At 34.1% G+C, this 21,650-nt stretch overlaps 1 protein-coding gene and 1 long non-coding RNA gene across 2 annotated transcripts in view; both read left to right on the top strand.

Moving 5' to 3' along the window:
• The window catches only part of LOC134694548 (uncharacterized), a 43,120-nt gene extending 36,202 nt beyond the window's left edge, over positions 1-6,918 (top strand). Inside the window, exon 13 of the mRNA XM_063555562.1 lies at positions 6,860-6,918. Within this exon, the coding sequence (XP_063411632.1) occupies positions 6,860-6,918 (59 nt within the window). The remainder of the gene's footprint in view (positions 1-6,859) is intronic.
• A 3,656-nt stretch (positions 6,919-10,574) lies between these two features.
• On the top strand, positions 10,575-15,464 carry LOC134695235 (uncharacterized). Its single transcript, XR_010102741.1, has 3 exons — positions 10,575-10,631; positions 13,803-13,946; positions 15,334-15,464. It is a non-coding gene; the product is annotated as an uncharacterized LOC134695235 (long non-coding RNA).
• The last annotated feature ends 6,186 nt before the right edge of the window (positions 15,465-21,650 follow it).

Raw genomic sequence — 21,650 nt, 5'->3', positions numbered from 1 at the left:
TCTTATTATCTGCACAGACTCTATTAGATATTGTTTCAGATGAGTTGCGATGACAAACTGTTGCAGTAGTATGTTCAGGTTAAGCATTACTAGTATATAGGCATAATTTATAAATGAAAATAAATAAACAGATATATACATCGAAAACAATTTCATTTTCAACTACAAACTGCATTAAAATCTCAATGGAATTTTTGTGACAAGAAGAGAGCTGACGGACTATGATAACGGAAAACAGTATATAAATATAAACTGAGGGAAAGGATCCTGGTATTTCTTCTTTTTGTAGATTTGATGTGTAAATAGTTAGCATAGGAACCGGGCTTAAAATTTGATACGCCAGACACGCCTTTCGTCTACATTAGACTCATCAGTAACGCACACATCAGAATAGTTAGAAAGCCGACAAATAAAAAGTTAAAATAAAACATGTTAACATTTTAAACATATTGCTTTGATTGCAACAGACCTCGTGATGTTATAGCAGACCCAATGATAAGGTTTTGATTAATTTTTTAAGACTGTTTTGGTTTTATTTTGGTTTATTCTGTCGAAATATTAAGAAATATAAACCATTTCATGTAAAATTATATTATTTTACTTATTGTATAAATTTAGCTTGTATTAATATCATATATAGATATAGGAAGATGTGGTGTGAGTGCCAATGAGACAACTCTCCATCCAAATAACAATTTAAAAATTAAACCATTATAGGTTAAAGTACGGCCTTCAACACGGAGCCTTGCCTCACACCGAACAACAAGCTATAAAGTGCCCCAAAATTACTAGTGTAAAACAATTCAAACGGGAAAATCAACGGTCTAATCTATATAAACAAAACGAGAAACGAGAAACACGTATATATTACATAAACAAACGACAACTACTGTACATCAGATTCCTGACTTAAGACAGGTGCAAACATTTGCAGCGGGATTAAACGTTTTAATGGGCCCAAACCTTCTCCCTTTTTCTGAAACAATAGCATAACATCACAACATATAAAAACATACGATAAAATATCAATTAGCAGACTTAACTCAATCAAAAAACGTATGATTACACAAAGAACGAATAAATTTGATCTGCGATATCTGAATACAAATGCACAGTTAATTAAATATTAGAGACAAACAGTCATGACCAAAAGACTATCAAACAAATTCAAACACACTGAGAAATATTTAACCAATCAATGTTCACTTTAGAAAAAAACCGGTTTTTTATAATCTTGAAGTTTATACAAATGTTGTAAGAATAAGTGAAAAATTGAAGATATTACAAATAATCAAAGCTGGTATACAGCCAAGATCCATATAAATAAAAAATGACAAAAAAGCATTATAAACAGTATCAACAGGTCGAATTAACAAGAAAATACGATTTGAGAGTACTCGCAGTTACTGACAGCTAGTTAAAAGCCAAAACCAATTAATAGTAAAAAATCATGCATCAGAGACTAAAATCGACTAAAACACATAACAGGGATTTAGTATTTTAACGTCATTAATAGTCAAAGAAGACATGACTTGTACAATGCCAAAAATAAATGTATCGACAGGTAGTAGTATAGTGAAGAGCGACTTCTATAGAAATAAAAGTTAACGTGGCTGTGTCCCCTATACATCTCGCCTCAAAAGATAATGAAATTTAGTTATGTTTTAATTTGCTAATGACAAAATCAATATCCATTTGCTTTATAATAAACACTTTGAAATAAATGTTGGTGTTCCTTTTATTACAAGCTTCTGGTTATTCATGATTTATTTGTTAAATAGATGTGGGCCGTGCAACAATGATAAATGGACAAAGGCAAAAAAAGGAGGAAAGTGGAGATACCCTTGGTTTTCGTTTAAGATGTAACTGCTACATCGGAATCTTTTTAGATTGTTGTGGCTTGTTGTATTGTTTCAAAGTTGTTTAAATATTGAGGTGTATCTATCATAACGTTAGCGTGTGTGCAATGATTGTTATTGAAGAGCAATGCTTGGCTGGCACATATTGTCTTGAATTGTAAACAAATCATTTCATTATGATTTATGTTTTCATTATTATTACTTATTTTGTTTATCATCTAGAATATGGACCATAATTCCTTCTTCCATTTTATCTTTTTGACAAATAGCTCAGAAAATATTTTACATAAGACTTTTTTTGTTTGCTCTCCATCGTAACATAAGAACAATAATACTCGGCATATATTTTATGGTTGTTCATAGAAATAGAAGTTATGTAAATTGTTTGCCTCAATTCAGTATTGTTTCTTTTCCACTGGCATTTTAAATGTTATGTTCTATATTCAAGTTTTTAAATGAGAGCTGTGATGTAGTGGGTAGCGTATCAGACTACTAACACAAATGATCCTGGTTCGATCCCGGTTCCAGGGACAACTTTTCAGGGACCAGAATACGGATCAATATGTGAAGTTGTGCACGAGATATGATAAGGTTAAACATAGCTTCTGTTATAATGGAAACAGAGAAAATAAATATAAAAATCTAAATTCTAAATCCTTCATTGTAAGAGCCAATTTTAGAAGCCTTTGTTGCATGTACGTTTCGGGAAACTTTCTAAGTCGAAGCTTCCGTATATAATTCTTAAAAGTTAAAGAATAAAGGTTTTTTAAATATCTTTGTTTGCATCTTCAAATTTAAGGATGAGATTTTGACAACCTAGATAAAATATTGAAAACAACACGTTATTAATTTATTGCGTCCGAAGCGCTTTTCTGGATTTACCTTCATCAGGAACGCTCAAAGCCAAACATTTGAAATCCGAAGATGTATAAGTACAGAAACCGTTCAAGAGCTGTATGTCAAAAATACCTAAAATAAATAGCCAAATCCATCTAAAGCCAACTTTGCCTGAGGGAGTTGAGACCTTAGTTTCTTAATAATTTATAAATTTATAAACGGACAATTTTAGTAAAGATTGTTAAATCATGTCAGTACCGAAATACTGACTACTGAGCTGACGATACCCTCGGGGACTGATAGTCCACCAGCAGAGGTATCAACCCAGTGATGTAAAATATTGAAATCAACACGTTATTAATTTCTTGCGTCCGAATCGCTTTTCTGGATCTACCTTCATCAGGAACGCTCAAAGCCAAACATTTGAAATCCGAAGATGTATAAGTACCGAAACTGTTGAAGAGCTGTATGTCAAAAATACCTAAAATAAATAGCCAAATCCATCTAAAGCCAACTTTGCCTGAGGGAGTTGAAACCTTAGTTTCTTAATAATTTATAAATTTATAAACGGACAATTTTAGTAAAGTTTGTTTAATCATGTCAGTACCGAAATACTGACTACTGAGCTGATGATACCCTCGGGGACTGAAAGTCCACCAGCAGAGGTATCGACCCAGTGATATAAAATATTGAAAACAACACGTTATTAATTTCTTGTGTCCGAAGCGCTTTTCTGGATTTACCTTCATCAGGAACGCTCAGAGCCAAACATTTGAAATCCGAAGATGTATAAGTACCGAAACCGTTCAAGAGCTGTATGTCAAAAATACCTAAAATAAATAGCCAAATCCATCTAAAGCCAACTTTGCCTGAGGGAGTTGAAACCTTAGTTTCTTAATAATTTATAAATTTATAAACGGACAATTTTAGTAAAGTTTGTTTAATCGTGTCAGTACCGAAATACTGACTACTGAGCTGATGATACCCTCGGGGTTTGATAGTCCAACAGCAGAGGTATCGACCCAGTGATGTAAAATATTGAAAACAAAACGTTATTAGTTTCTTGCGTCCGAAGCGCTTTTCTGGATTTACCTTCATCAGGAACGCTCAAAGCCAAACATTTGAAATCCGAAGATGTATAAGTACCGAAACCGTTGAAGAGCTGTATGTCAAAAATACCTAACATAAATAGCCAAATCCATCTAAATAAAGAGGGGCGATGGATACCAGAAGGACATTAAAACTGAATGAACGATAAAAAAACAAACTGACAAAGCTATGACTTAGATAGAAAAAAACATAAAGATAGTACAAAACACTCAATTAGAATACTTAAGAATACGCAACACAAAGCCCACCAAAAATGGAGATGATCTCAAGTGCTCCAGAGAAGTTAGCATATCTTATTCCGCATGTGACACTCTTAGTGTTGGTCATGTTAATACAAACCCAGTAAATGGTATAATAATTTACAATTTTGGGGAATTTTGCTCAATGGTCGATTCTATCGCTGATTTCGTTTCGTCCCCGAGGACATCACCAACTCAGTAGTCAGCACTTCAGAGTTGCCATGAATATCAATATATGGTATTTTTTTTAAATTAACTCTTTCAAAAGTAAGAATTGTTCTATAAACTAAAGATTTTCTTATCCAGGGCAAAGATAACCTTAGCCGTAATCGGTACAACTATTTGGATTTGTAGGTCCTCAATGCTCTTCAACTTTTTATTTGTTTGGCTTTATAACTGTTTTGATCTCAGCGTCAATAATGAGTCTTATTTAGACGAAACGCGCGTCCGGCGTATTTAAAAACTATAAGTCTGGTACCTTTGATAACTATTCATCGGTATCAACATTACTGTTATAGCAAAAGGAGCCTATCTCAAACAATTAAGAATATGATAAACTTGATGCAACGTTTAATAATTTTAAATAACTGAAAAAGAACTGATGAAATGTATTCTACATGTTTGGTGTATTCAAAGAGCGATAAATCTAAATCAATTATTCGCGGATGTTTCATACATACACGTAATATAACAAGTACGTACAGTATGACTTCTTTTCAACGACTATACAAGTGTTTTTTTAATACAGATGCAATCTATATGAAATGTACTAAAAAGGGATTTTAAAGCAATGGTCTTATAATAAAGGATTTTACTTAATATAGATGGTCTATTGCGCAGGTTTGACTGTTGTTTTAAATTTTATAATTGAATTAACGGTACCAATTTTCTTGCACCAGATGCGCATTTTGACAATTCATGTCTCTTCAGTGATGCTCGTGGCCAAAATATTTGAAATCCAAAGCTTATATAGAGATGAAGAGCTATAATCCAAAAGGTCCAAAAAGTATAGCCAAATCCGTGAAAAGAATCAGAGCTTTGCATGAGGGAGATACATTCCTTAATTTATAATAATTTCCTATATTTCGTTACAGCAAATTTAAATAACACAAAAAAAAGTATTGTCATGCCAGTACCGAAGTACTGGCTACTGGGCTGGTGATACCCTCGGGGACTAATAGTCCACCAGCAGAGGCATCGACCCAGTGGTAGTAATAAAATTAACGGTACCAATTTTTCTTGCACCAGATGCGCATTTCGATTATTAGTAATATACATCGCATTTTTCTCAAACGTGTTCATTCAACAAGGCTAGTTTTAACCATGTATTGGAGATTTTGATAAGAGATTTTAACTTACACAATATACCAATGTTAAAATCTCATAGAAACAAATTAAAGTCGCTGACCCAAACATCAGGGTGAATCGATTCAACCATCAATGTACAAACTGCAATGTCAATGAACTGCGACTCAACATGTCAGCATCCAGGACTAAGACAAGACGACTCGTGTGTCAAATACATAGCACAACTATACATAAGTCAGTAAAGACACAGAAACATCAGATTAATTAATCACTTGGAGAGATAGTGGCAGTGAAATGTTTGAGTTTTGTCCGGTTTAGTTTAGTCAATATCGTAAACAAATTAAATTATGCTGGAAAAGACTAGACCAAGTTGAGGGAATAGCCTCGAAAAGCCGTCCCTGTTGCGCAAATAGTTATTTTCTTGCTTCGTTAACCATGTTATACCCATCTGCTAAGTTTGTGCGATCTTACAGTAAAACCCCGGTGATTTAGTCTGATTAATCATTATTCGTTTTGTTAAAGTCACATCTCCAAATGCAATCAATGTCTCCCACATAGTCTTTTCCCCCCTTTCAAGCAAAGAGAGAACCATAAAACAACAGGTAAAGACATGGATAACAATAAGTGTTTCAGATCACTCAGATCACTCATTGCCTAGTGCATTTGAAAGGCCATTGATAGATATTAATCCAAAGTATTTTGCCCTCCCAAACACAACGTCTACCCATATGTCACGGAATAGCGAAACAGTAATGACAACATCATCATTAACGACTGTTCGAATCATGGCTCGTTTAAGTGCGTGTTTCACTGCATCAACACATGCACCATGATTTTAGTGTCTGCCTCTAAATGTGAACTTAGTGCTGAACTTATAATACATTACGTGGTGGATAAGATAGAATATCCTGACCATTTGTTGCTATAACTACCATACGCATCCAAGACTTCATCCACTCGTATTTCAGTTTCAAGGTATTTTATTTAAGTAAGGACATAATACCCAATCAGCATACTCAGTAGGCCGCAATTCACAATCGGAGAGCTGATTTCCAACATTTACAAAGACTGTGGTATTGTTTCTCACATCTTAATAAATTCTGCAAAAACACATATTTTCTTGCCTCGTTAACCTAATCTGTTTCTTTTTCTTTTATCTTCCAACAAAACGAAGTATCGTTTTCAAGACATTAAACATCAAATCCATATGGTGATGTTGGCTGGTCAATCATCATTCTAAATGCTATAGTCACATCTTCAAACTCCATTAATGTCACCAACGCAGTTCCTTTTCCAGCGAACGTGTTATCTTTTAATGCCTAGTGCATTTGAAAGGTCATTGATTGATATATATCTTATACTTTTCCCCTTCTAAATGCAAACCAAAGTTTGTCTGCCCTATGTCACGGAATAGCGAAACAGCAATGACATCAGTATCGACTGTTTGAGTCATGACTCAGTTAAGTCTATGTTTCACTGCATCAGACACATCTATCTTGATTTTAGTGTCAGTCTCTTCGTGTAAACATGGTGCTAAACTTGAAACATCATCAAGTGGTGGATAACACTAAACATCCTGAGCATTTGTTGCTTCAACTACCTTGTACTCAAAATTGTATTGAGCAAGCTCCTGTGAATGAAAACTTAAAAGTTCTTTCTTACTGTCGTCATATCTCAGAAAACTTTCCCATCTTTGAGGATGTTTTTAATCCTGGGTTCGTCTGTGTATTCCCTTTCCCATAAATGTTGCCCTTGCTTCTTTTAGCAGCTTTCAAACTATCAGTATTTCGCTATTCCGTGACAAAGGGGCAGACGAACTATTGATTGTATTTGGGGAGGCAAAAATCTTTGGATTAATATCTATCAATGGCCTTTCAAATGCACTAGGCAATGAGTGATCACACACTTTTATTTCTGACCAATACCTTATGACGGGTTGTGATACTGTTCTCTCTTTGCTTGAAAAGGGAAAAAAGACTGTGTGGGAGACATTAATGGTATTTGAAGATGTGACTTTAACATAAAGAATGATGATTGATCAGCCTTAATCACCGGGGTTGTACTGTACAAACTTATCAGATCTAACATGATTAACGAACCAAGAAAGTCAATTTTTGCACAAAAGGGAAATCTCATTTTAAGTGAGGCTATTCCCACGACTTGTTCTAGTCTTTTCAAGCATGTAAAACGTGTAATATACTAATGCAGGTGTTTAGTGAGACGAGCTTTGGATTGACTCTTATGCTACCTAGTCTTCTCACTAATGGATTGCGAAGGGACAAAGAGGGTCCCTTTAAAAAAAACTCTTTCTGAGACCTCATCATTTTTTCAGAAGCTTGTACATTATGGATGTAAGAAAGGATGCCGCGGTTATTTTTAATGTGTAAAATCGGGTCTCCCGTGCACTGCCTTGTGTGCATGTGGTGGTGACTGTGAATAAGCATGTATTCTTGGCCAAATAGAAGTAGTTTTAAATATTTTTTAGTACTAAAGTGATTTTATTTTGTTTAAATCAATCTATCCAAAACTGTACATCGAAGAAATAGATTGAGGACTCATCTTTGAAATTTACGTCATATTTTTACCGGAAGTGTCAACTTTATATCTTAGCATTTACAAAATGCTAGAATAAGTGGTTTTGGGGATAACTTAAAGCCAAAAGTTTAATGACCAGCACAAAATAAAATCATTCTCTCATTTTGAAAAAAATAAAAATTTGAATAAAAAATTGATATTTCTCTGTCCGCCATTTTTGATACTTCCGGAGGTAAGGGTTTTTAAGTCATATGTCTTATACATTGTCTCCATCAGAAGCACCAAAGAAAGGTTCATACACAATAATATCAGTAGTAGCAATACGTTAAAATACATTTCAATTACCCTCCCTAAAAAATAAGCTTATTTAAGTACAATGTCCGCCATATTGGATTTTAACCGGAGGTGGGGTTTCTGAAGACATCTAATCTATTTAAATCATCCAAAAGTAGTAAAACACAAAGGTCTGTACCAAATATTATGATAGTTGCATGATAATAGGACATTTTTACACGCTAGCCTTCGACATTGGGCTGATTTAAGTATAACGTCCGCCATTTTGGATTTTACCGGAAGTGAGACATTTTTTTCAAATGCCTCCCTATTTGAAATAAAAGAGTAATAGTTGAGGAAGGTCTATGCCAAATTTCATGCTTGTAACAGGATGTGCACAATTTTTTACAAAGCTGCCGGACTATTTTGTTAATTTATCGCTACAATAAAGAAACATTATCATAGATGTCAGATGAATTTTAATGTAGACTTTCATAAAATATATCCAGATTTAACATATTCGTGTGTAAGATTTTGAAAATCTTATTGAGTCAAACTGAATAGATTGATTGATTTTTGGTTGCTTGCTTAACGTCCAGTGGCAAATATTTCATGCATTTTCAGAACGATACACACTGAATAGGAAATCATACTGTGACCTACATGTATTTATATTCGTCTTCGTGTCAGTTCTTCACTTTTTAAAATGTATGTATACTTTTTACTCTATCAAATGATCAACTAATAAGATAATCGTATATTCTATTGAATAACATTAACGTAACTAACGAAAGGGTTGGGTGCCGGGGTATATATTTATATCATGATTATCTTTTAATAAAATGTATTGCTATTCAAAAGACAATCTTTCTGAATTTTTCATTCGATTCAAGTAAAATTGTTAAAAAAAATAACCACTTTTCCGCGATAGAAATAACATAACAAGTAGACAATAAGCTAAGTGGTCCAATAAAGTACTTACAATGTGTCTTGTATTTGTCATACACCGTTAGCGGATGGTAACAATACATTTGTGTCTTACTTCATGCAGTTAAAGTAATATTTGTATTGTGTATGGATCATAATTTTTAAAAGGTTTATATCTAAATTATTTTGTGAGTTTTATTTCACATTTTAAATGAGCCACAGGGCGTATTAAACCTGAATGCATTAGAAAGGAATATCCCACTGTAGTGGTGTCGGTAAAATAGGATACTAAATTTTATAAATCTTTATAAAATTAATATTTTTTTGATTTTTTTTGGTATATGTTATAGATAATGCATATTTTAAGGTTTTTCTTGTCGTAGAACACACCGAGGGGTGTCAGGATTCATCATATAAAAGACCGACCGTAGGGAGGTCTTTCTTTGAGCAATCCTGACACCCCGAGGTGTGTTCTATGACAAGAAAAACCTTAAAATATGCATTATCTGACTTATATACCGTCAAAAAAATATTATTTTTATAAAGATTTGCAAAATTTAGTATCCTATTTTACCGACAACACTAAAGTGCGTTCAAGTTTTAATACGCCCTACGGCTCATTTAGAATGTGAAATAAAACTCACTAATGAATCTATATATAAACCTTTTAAAAAATATTATCCATACACAATTAAAATATTACTGTAACTGCATGAAGTAGTTTATGGAAAAGGGGGAGGGGTATGGTTTTTTTTCTATTTGTAATGTCATTTCTATCGTGGAAAAGTGGTTATTTTATTAACAATTTGAATTGAATCCAATGAAAAGTTCAGAAAGATTGTCTTTTGAAAAGCAATACATTTTATTAATAGATAATCAGGATATAATTATATACCCTCCGTATCCGACCTCATTCCGAGTAACGTTAATGTTATTCAATAGAATATAAGATTATCTTATTAGTTGATCATTTGATAGAGTAAAAGGTATACATAAATTTAAAAAAGTTAAGAACTGACACGAAGACGAATATAAATACATGTAGGTCACAGTATGATTTCTTATTCAGCGTTTATCGTCCTGGACATGCATGAAATATTTGCCACTGGACGTTAAGTAAGCAATCAAAAATCAATCAATCTATTCAGTGTTACTCAATAAGATTTTCAAAATCTAACACACGAATATGTTAAATCTGGCTTTTTATTTATGAAAGTCTATATTAAAATTTATCTCACATATATGAATATATTTATTAAAGTTATGTACACCGGTATGTACATGTAAACATTACCACGTGTATTTGTTTATAAAATTACATGTGTTTGAAAGTATATAATAGGTTAAATGTTTTTCATTGGTCGAGTTAGAACTGACCATAATATTTGAATAAGGTCATTTCAAATAGTTCGTGCTATACTTTTGGCGGTTTTGTATATTAAAGATATTGTCATTCGAGGTTCGCTTTTGGTGCAGTAAAGTTGGAAGCTTGTGCTTAACCTGAGTATGTCTGAGAATAGAGAAGGAAGTCCAATGTCCGAAGGTGAGACTGAGTTTTCACACATTTCAACCGGTAAATCACAAAGTAGCAACCACATAGTAGAAGAGCGCCGTGATTTAGCTGATACTTTTGAACTTTTTAAAGTATATTTTGACAATAAGCTTGTAGATCTTAAATCAGATTTGGTCCGAGAACAGGACGTAATTTCCAAAAAGTTAAAGGAAGATGTTTCCCTTAAATTCAAGCACGAGGGCAACAAAATACAATACAAATTTAACGAGGAAACTATTACCGAGTTAAACAAGGTTTATAGCTTTGTTCCCCGTTCAGAAACCAAGGTGTCGCGTATCATCATAGACCTCATAGATAAGGTTAAGAGCAGAAACAAACTGATACGCATAGCAGATACTTCAGCCGGTGGTTGGGCTACTGTCAGAGAGTATGAAGCAAATGTTATCGCTTCAGACTCTGAAGATGAAAAGAAAATCCGCAAGGCGGAGTCCAGAGCCATGCGTTCGACTAAAGACAAATCCCGACGCCCAAATCCCTACAAGACAACTTCTAGACCGGCTCCCGTTGAAACTGCTCCTAATCCTTATTATTCCAATCAGTATCAGCGTCAGAACCCGCCGCCCTTTCGAGCTGGCAGCGGGCGGCGTGAGCCGTCCCAGCACGATATGTGCCATGCCTGTAAACAATTTGGCCACTGGAGGAAGAACTGTCCAAATATCAAACGCAACCAGTTCAACTTCAACAATACACAACAGAACAATTAACAATGAACAGTTAGTTAATGATAAGTATTTATATTTATTTTCTGAATTTGATAGTGATTATTGTTTAAATCATGATATTGAGATTTTGCTTAGACAAGTAAGATTTTTTGAAAATTTCAAATCCAACACGGGTATTTTCTCTGGTGTAAAGGGAAGGTTAGCTAAAAGTATTCAGTACTGGGAGCATATCGGTGCTAATTCATTTATTTTAGACACACTGAAAAATGGTTATCTTATTCCATTTATTGATACTCCTTCGAGCATGTACATGAAAAATAACAAATCTGCTCTTAAGAATGATGATTTTGTTAGCAAATCTGTAAATGAACTTGTTCTTTCAGGTTGCGTCATCGAGGTCCCTTTTCAACCTTACATTGTCAATCCGCTCAGTGTAGCTACTCAAAAGTCTGGGAAAAGGCGTCTAATTTTAGATTTGAGCACTTTGAATTTATCGGTGAAAAAGGAAAAGATTAAATTTGAAGATTGGAAAATAGCTGTGCAATACTTTCAGAAAAATGATTATCTGTATAAATTTGATTTAAAGTCTGGTTATTTTCATTTGGATATATGTCCACAGCAGCACACGTATCTAGGTTTTTCGTGGGAAGATAAATTGTATTGCTTCACTGTTTTAGCATTTGGTCTTTCAACGGGTCCTTACATATTTACAAAGTGTCTCAGACCATTGGTCAAGTATTGGAGAAAAAATGGTATAAAAATAGTTTTATATCTTGATGATGGATTTGGTATGAATAACGAAAATAATGAATGCATCAAAGATGCTGAATTTGTGAAACAATCACTTTTGAGTGCGGGTTTTCTTCTGAACGAAGAAAAATCAGTTTTTACTCCTGTACAGAAGTTGGAGTGGTTGGGAATCATTTGGGATTCATGTAATTTCACTTTATGCATTCCTCAAAGGAGAATTGACGAATTATTTCAATCTATTCATAATGTTTTCAGAGAAATTCCATATATTTCTGCCAGAAATTTAGCCCAGGTAACGGGTAGAATTATAAGTATGTCTCTTGTGATCGGAAATATTACTAGAATAATGACTAGATATTGCTATATGTCTATCGAAAGTAGTATGTCATGGGATAGTTATTTAGTTTTAGAAAGTAAAAGTTTTGTGATATCGGAATTAAAGTTCTGGCTTGATAACTCTGCTAATGTAAATTTTAAAACATTAAATCAATATAGTCAGTAACATGTAATGGTATATTCTGATGCTAGCAGCATAGCTGCCGGAGCATGTACAGTAGAGTTGGAAAGTAAAATTTTTCACACTATGTGGAAATCCACTGAAGTGTTAGAGAGTTCCACGTGGAGGGAACTAAAGGCCATAGAATTGGCGTTGATGTCTTATCAACATGCATTTGCGGGAAAATCCTTAAAATGGCTAACTGATAATCAAAATTGTGTCAGAATTGTTCAAGCAGGAAGCATGAAAGAAAAACTGCAAGATATATCAATTTCCATTTTTTCTATTTGTTTAAAAAAGGGAATCTCCATTAACATACAATGGATTCCGAGAGGTGAAAATTCGAAAGCTGATTATATCAGTAAAATCATTGATTATGAAGACTGGGGAGTCTCAGAATTGTTCTATACTTTTATTAACGACCTTTGGGGTCCTTATACAGTCGATCGTTTTGCTAGTTCTCGTAACACAAAATTAGAAAGATTCAACTCTTTATTCTGGAATGTAAATACAGAAGCTGTAGACTGTTTTACTCAGAATTCGTCTGGTGAAAACAATTGGATTGTACCACCTATTTACTTAGTATTGGGAGCTATAAAACATGTAATTGCTTGTAAAGCTAGAGGTACTTTAATTGTACCAAAATGGATATCTGCGACCTATTGGCCTTTCATTTTTGATAAAAATATGAATTACAGAAATTACATATCTGATGTTATTGAATTTAAAAATACAAGTGGTATTTTTGTCAGTGGTTCTAATAGACAATCAATTTTTGGCACTGAGCCTTTTATTGCTCCAGTATTGGCAGTGAAGTTAGATGCGACAAGATTAACAAGGCCCTAGTGCACTAATGTGTATTGTAGCTGGCGAGGTTAAAGTTTCAAGGCCCTTGTACACGAACGTGTATTGTAGCTGGCGAGGTTAAAGTGACGAGGTCCTAGTACACGGATATGTATTATAGCTGGCAAGGTTAAAGTTACGAGGCCCTAGTACATGAATGTGTATTGTAGCAGGCAAGGCTGTTGTTGATAAGGCTCTAGTGTGTATATACATTGTAGAAAGCATGGTTGTATTCAACACGGCACTAATGTATATAGCATTGTAGCTGGCATGGTCAAATAAATATTGGACAAGGTCCTGTTATGTTTACAGTGGCATGGTTCACTTGTATATAAGTTTTTAATACTTTGACATTTTATAATGTTTGTTTCACGATTGCACATTTTTCAGATATTTTTCGAGTTGGTAGATGGACACAGAATTCAGATATTTCGGATGAACTTTCTACATTGAAAGCTAGATTACCAGAGTACTGCTTGAGCTCACGTTCTCTGAACACTCGTAAAAAGTACCAGTATGCCTTTAATGCTTTCTGTAAGTGGACTAAAATACACAATATTACTCCTTTACCTTCATCTGATTATACAGTTTCTCTATATTTGATTCACATTTCACAGAATGCAAAATCGACAAGCAAGATAAATGAAGTAATATACGCCATTAGCTGGGCACATAAATTGGCTGGATTTAATAATCCTTGTACATCTGAATTAGTAACGTTTGTAAACGAAGGAGCACAGAGAAAATTGGGACATTTTATCACTAAGAAAGATCCTATTACACCAGACATTTTACGAGAGATTGTTCATACTTATGGTACTCTTAATAGTAATCTTAAAGACTTAAGAACTGTTTGTATGTGTTTATTAAGCTTTGCAGGTTTTTTAAGGTTTTCAGAACTAGTTAATTTGAGAGGTATCGATATAAAAATGTATTCTACACATGCAAATTTATACTTGGTGAAGAGTAAAACTGATATTTACAGAGAAGGGAAGGATGTGGTTATTTCTAGAACTAATCTTGTAACTTGTCCTGTCGCCATGCTAGAACGATATCTCAAATTAGCTAGTATTACATCAAATTCTGATGAATTTATTTTTAGATCCGTTAATTTTTGTAAGTCTGATAATTCTTATAAACTTAGAAGTACAGGTCCGTTGTCATACACGAGAGCTCGAGAAATACTACTTTCAACTTTACAGAGTATAGGCTTAGATAGTAAAAAAACTGCACTGCATAGTCTCCGTTCAGGAGGGGCATCGGCTGCTGCAGCGGCTGGTGTAGAGGACAGATTGTTCAAAAAGCATTGTCGGTGGAAAAGTGACACGGCCAAAGACGGTTATGTTAAAGAGTCTTTGAAGGATAGACTTTCTGTAACAAATAATATTGGAATTTAATGATGTATTTTTTCGTTTATTTTTTCTTTACCCTTTCTTTATTTTTCGAAGCTTTGCTGCACACTGTCAGGCGAGCTGATCCCATACAAAGGTGTTGAGTTTATTTCGTAAATAATTTATGTTCGCTTGAAGTTATGAATTAGAACATAAATATATTTATTAAAGTTATGTACACCGGTATGTACATGTAAACATTACCACGTGTATTTGTTTATAAAATTACACGTGTTTGAAAGTATATAATAGGTTAAAAGTTTTTCATTGGTCGAGTTAGAACTGACCATAATATTTGAATAAGGTCATTTCAAATATTTCGTGCTATACTTTTGGCGGTTTTGTATATTAAAGATATTGTCATTCGAGGTTCGCTTTTGGTGCAGTAAAGTTTCCCACCCTCCCACCCGACTTAATGTATTTTATTTGTGTTATTTTTTATTAATGTGAATAATAATGTGTGTAAGAACAGAATCTTTATTTGATTCATAAAATGTATTTTCGTACATTTCGTGTTTTTATTTTTGTAGATTGGTTTTTGTGTTTGTTACCTGCAGCGGCCTAGGCAGACAGTAACACTGATGAACATTTTTTACGCTGCATTTGTCTTTAATAAAATTAAAGCTTTGCTGCACACTGTCAGGCGAGCTGATCCCATACAAAGGTGTTGAGTTTATTTCGTAAATAATTTATGTTCGCTTGAAGTTATGAATTAGAACATAATAATGTTTCTTTATTGTAGCGATAAATTAACAAAAATTCACGTTATTTGTTTCTAAAATTAAAATGCGAGCAATGAAGGTTTCTTTAACATCTATCATCGATTGAACTTTAAAAAATAAATTTCCAAATCGGCAACAAAAAACTATCAAACGAATTAAATTTTGAAGTAAATTATAGATTGCATTTTTATCAAGGAATATAATGACCTCACACAGGTCTTATTTTATGCCTTTGAGCATATTTCATTGAAACATGGTATCGTCCGGGTTGATTCTGAAAAAGAATGACCTGTCGTTTTGAAAGAAAATAACTCCATATAGGTATATAAAAGTCAGATAATGCATATTTTAAGGTTTTACTTGTCGTAGAACACACCTCAGGGTGTCAGGATTGTTCAAAGAAAGACCTCCCTCCGGTTGGTTTTTCATTTGATCAATTCTGACACCCCTCGGATGTGTTCTACGACAAGACAAATCTTAAAATATGCATTATCTATAACATATATTATAAAGTACAGCTTGATACACCTGTAAATCAGTCATAGCTTATTTAGAAATTTGTAAAAAAAATCATTTCAGATAATTTTTATCCTTCCTATATAAGCATTGAAATACTTTGACTTCTTCAACAATCAACATAAGATTCATCAATACGATTTTTCTTAAAACCTCTAAGTATCAATCATATATACAGCAAGCAGGATTAGTATTATAACATACATAATTATAAAAAAAATATGATTAGAAGATTCCTTAATTGGATTAAGGCAAACTTTGCATCGACTAAATTTGAAAATAAATAATGAAAATGTGTCGTTAAAATTAACAATCATATCGACAACATTCAGGATTGACCTACAGTGTTCCGTGGTAAAACTAGTATAGTAATGGATGTATTAAGGCTACACAATATTGGAATGTAATGTTCAAGCAATATAATATAACATAAGCAAAAGATATTCAAAGCGATATAAGGTAAGACATTGCTAACATTGTTTCTATACACATTACTATTATTTTCATCAATAATTATTACTATAAGAATGTTGGTGTACATTTCCCTTTACAATATAGATTCGTTATATTGTATTATCTATTGACAACTTTACAAATAATACAAGATGGTCTTGGTGTAGAATGTCTACAAATAATACAAGATGGTCTTGGTGTAGAATGTCTACAAATAATACAAGATGGTCTTGGTGTAGAATGTCTACAAATAATACAAGATGGTCTTGGTGTAGAATGTCTACAAATAATACAAGATGGTCTTGGTGTAGATTGTCTACAAATATACAAAATGGTCTTGGTGTAGATTGTCTACAAATATACAAAATGGTCTGTGTGAAGAATGTCTGGGTGTAGATTGCCTTGTGTTGAGTGTCTAGGTGTAGATGGTTTTGGTGTAGAGTGTCTAGATGTATATGGTCTTGGTGTGGAGTGTCTAGGTGTAGATGGTCTTGGTGTTGAGTGTCTAGGTGTAGATGGTCTTGGTGTAGAGTGTCTAAGTGTAGATGGTCTTGGTGTTGAGTGACTATGTGAGGATGGTCTTGGTGTAGAGTGTCTAGGTGTAGATTGCCTTGTGTTGAGTGTCTAGGTGTAGATGGTCTTGGTGTAGAGTGTCGAGGTGTAGATGGTCTTGGTGTTGTGTGTCTAGGTGTAGATTGCCTTGTGTTGAGTGTCTGGTTGTAGATGGTCTTGGTGTAGAGTGTATAGATGTAGATGGTCTTGGTGTAGAGTGTCTAGGTGTAGATGGTCTTGGTGTTGAGTGTCTAGGTGTAGATGGTCTTGGTGTAGAGTGTCTAGGTGTAGATGGTCTTGGTGTAGATTGTCTAGATGTAGATGGTCTTGGTGTAGAGTGTCTAGGTGTAGATGGTCTTGGTGTTGAGTGTCTAGATGTAGATGGTCTTGTGTTGAGTGTCTAGGTGTAGATTGTCTTGGTGTAGAGTGTCTAGGTGTAGATGGTCTTGATGTTGAGTGTCTAGGTGTAGATGGTCTTGGGGTTGAGTGTCTAGGTGCAGATGGTCTTGGTATAGAGTGTCTAAGTGAAGATGGTCTTGGGGTTGAGTGACTATGAGACGATGGTCTTGGTGTAGAGTGTCTAGGTGTAGATGGTATTGGTGTTGAGTGTCTAGGTGCAGATGGTCTTGGTATAGAGTGTCTAAGTGTAGATGGTATTGGGGTTGAGTGACTATGTGAGGATGGTCTTGGTGTAGAATGTCTAGGTGCAGATGGTCTTGGTATAGAGTGTCTAAGTGTAGATGGTCTTGGGGTTGAGTGACTATGTAAGGATGGTCTTGGTGTTGAGTGTCTAAGTGTAGATGGTCTTGGGGTTGAGTGACTATGTGAGGATGGTCTTGGTGTAGAATGTCTAGGTTTAGATGGTCTTGGGGTTGAGTGTCTAGGTGAAGATGGTCTCGGTGTTGAGTGTGTAGGTGACGATGGTCTTGGTGTAGAGTGTCTAGGTGTAGACGGTCTTGGTGAAGAGTTTCTAGGCGTAGATTGTCTTGGTGTAGAGTGTCTGGGTGCTGAAGTTGTGTATCTTGTTAGTACGAAACAGTTTTCCCCATTATTGTCTTCGTGCTATTATTTTTCTTTTCTTCAGAATCGGTTTATATGACTCCTGTCATCATGTGTATAAAAAAAATGAAAATTGAATTGGGAATATGTTAAATAGACAACAACCCGACCACAGAGCAGCCGATTGTCACCAATTGGTCTTTAAAACTGCGATAAAATGTTGGTATTCCTGGAGCCTTGGTATAAGAGTTGTCCATTCATTTAATGTGTTTTATCAACTCGTGATGGCGTCCGTAAAATTTACGAAGACATTTTTTAACTGCATTGTTTGGAACTCTTAGTTTAATAGTGATTTATTAGGCTGGTGATACCCTCGGGGACGAAACGTTCACCAGCAGCAGCATCGACCCAGTGGTGTAAGTAGTTTTCAAATGTATCAGGTTTATAATTAAATACGTCAGACGCGCGTTTCGTTTACGTTAAAAGCTTCCTTGTGAGCAGCAACCCTCAATCAAGGAAATATCGTATCAATATCGTATCAATTTGGAGATATATACCCCGTATGCAGGAACTGCTGTCATGTTTCTACATACAAATGTTTTGTTTTAAAAAGATATGAGGCGTACTTAGCTGTATCTTTTGTATCCTTTACCTCTATTTAGAAAACGCAGCTAATACTCCGATATGCAAACAACAGAAACAATTATATCCCTACCTTAGTACGGACAATTTCTTATGTAAAAATGCTTGATTAAAACTGGTATTTTTGTCTAGCTTAACCTCATACTTGTCACTCTAAGTTCAGTATTTTTGTGATTTTACTTTTCACTACTACTTTCATTACTGACATGACAAAATGTAAGTAGGCTGACTCGTTACTCCCTTCAAAAGGTTGTGTATTACATATACCGGTTTGATTGGTACACATTCAATATATGCAAACATATGTATGATATAAATGTGGACTACCTTGTTCACCTCGTATCAAATAGTTCTATGAAGACATATTGCCTATTAATTACCCTGTCCTGATTCAGAGATAACCTAGTATTAAGAACTCATAGATACAAGAAATATTATTCAATTACGATACAACTTGAATGGTATGATCTGTCACATAATTTAGTATTCGTTTTACTAATTTGATTATAGCGTAATACATGTACTATCTATGAATTTTAATGTTGCTAAACTATGAAACTAAACGGGTATTTTTTGTGTTTCCGAAATTCAAACTTCAGAAATACTGTGAAACTGTTTACTCGGGTAGTGGTTATAAACATTTGTGGATGCTAAAATATTCCAAAGAACTTCTATATAATTTTAAATATCGTTCTTTTTCTGAAATAAGTTCTGTCAAAACTTTAGATTTTTCAAGCCTGTATACAGCCCTTGGATGGTGTAAACTTCCCAAAACAACGTATATGGTGTAATGGTGTATGGCATATGGTGCAATGGTGTAAGGTGGATGATGCTATGATGTATGGTGTAAGAGGAATGGTGTAATGGTGTATGAGGAATGGTGTGATTGTGTAACGTGCAATCGGGAGTGGTGTGAATGATAGTGTACGACCTTTCATTGGGTGCAAACGAAGTTTGTTTTTATTTCATTTTTTCGGATTGTAAGCATAAACATAATAAAAATCTTAATATTTAAAATTAAATTGCATTATGGGTAATTTCGGATCGTGAAGATATAATTGGGAATGGTGTATGGTGTAAAGTTTAAAGTGTTAGCGCAAAGGTGTAACGTGTATGGTGTAATGGTACAAGGTGTAAAGTGTATGGTGTAATGGTGTATGGTGTTAGTGGGAAGTTTACACCATCCAAGGACTGTACCACCATTCCCATGTATGAAACTGAAAAATCGCCTGAAAGAAATAATCCACAATTGTGCCTTTATGGTAGCATATGCTTTAAATTTATTCTTTGGATAAGCCAAATTTTGTTAAAAGTGAACAAAAGGGTAAAACATGCTACACAGAGGGACAAGTGATCGAAGTTTCTTATCGACAACATATTTGATGAATTTGGAGGTAGATTTTTTCAACAAATTGTCGTTATTCCTATGGGAACTAACTTCGCGCCTCACTTTGTCGACTTCTTCTTATATTTTATGAATCGGAGTTCCTTCAGACACTTGTCAAAAACAAGAAGATAAAAAAAGCCAGATTATTTAAAGTCGCTCTCAGATATTTTAATGATGTTCTTACCATTAACAATCCGAACTTTTCTGAAAGGGTTCCATCAATATATCCCGCAGAACTAGAAATTAAAGAAATAACATACTTAGTTTCCTCATTGTTAGACTTATACCACGAATTTGACATACACAGTCATCACATAATCTATGACAAATGATACGATACGATTTAAATTTGAAATCATCAATTTCCCCCTCCTTAGTAGCAATATTCTTACGTTACCTGTATTTGGGATATACATTTCCCAACTTATTAGATATTCAAGAGCTTGCAGCTCCTACTCAGATTTCGTAAAACGTCACCAGTTTCTGAGCAGAATGTTGATAAACCAGGGGTATGTCAAAGAACGTCGCGTCCTTTTTCTAAAAAGGTTCATCGGAAGGTACCAGCACCTTTTTTATCATCTTAACAACATGTTATATTATTCTATTATTTGTCTTTGTTCTATTATTATTACTATCATTTTTACTGTTTTCTATGATATCATTTTACGTGGCTCGGTACTTATACATCCCGTCAGTGTGTTTGGATTATTTTTCATTTATACTGGTGTTGTTTGTATGTGCGACTTCTTTTGTTTCTTTGGTTCATATTACGCGTTTATGTGCTTTTAAAGATCCCGCCAATGTGTTATTGTTCTTTAATATGTCATTATGTTATTGTTTGTTATAAACTTGAAAATGCTTTAAACGACATTTTGTACTCGCGTCGGAATATAAACCATATGTTGATTTTCAAAACATTCTAAACTTCAGCTAAACTTTAAATCTCGGTCTGTTTCTGTAGTAAGTTCTACCTTATTTTGGTTTTTTTTAACCCTGCATATCACCATTCCCCATGTGAAATTATAACTGTTTTGAAAAAAACATTGATCGGCAAAAACATTTTATATTTCTTCATATGTGAAGTTTACATTTTATGACGTCAAACCCGCTAAGCAATGCATGAGTTTTTTTAAATTTGATAGATGCTTTTTGTGCTTTTTTGTTAAATATTTGTTTGTTTTTTATTCTTACACAGTGGTGACTGCTGTACCGATATTTTGACTATTTAATCTAGTATGCCTGATTGGTTAACGCATCGTTGTAAACATAATGGAATATGATATAACTATCACACAAGTGACAGGTTTAGCGCTATAAATTCAAATCACCATTTTCTACATTCGAAATTGCCTGTACCAGGTCAAGAATATGGCAGTTGATGTCCATTCGTTTGATATGTTTTATCATTTGATTTTGCCATTTGATTAAATATTTAGAATTTTGAATTTTTCTCGGAGTTCAATATTTTTGAGATTACTTTTTACATATAGTTTTTATTAACATGAGCAACACGCCGTGTACCACATGTTGAGCAGGATATGTTTACCCTTCCAGAGCAGCTGAGATCACCCCCAGT

The sequence above is a fragment of the Mytilus trossulus genome, chromosome 13, assembly GCF_036588685.1.
Source record: "Mytilus trossulus isolate FHL-02 chromosome 13, PNRI_Mtr1.1.1.hap1, whole genome shotgun sequence".
Lineage (NCBI taxonomy): Eukaryota > Metazoa > Mollusca > Bivalvia > Mytilida > Mytilidae > Mytilus > Mytilus trossulus.
Note: the sequence above shows the minus strand (reverse complement) of the source record. Positions and strands in the feature narration are given on the sequence as shown.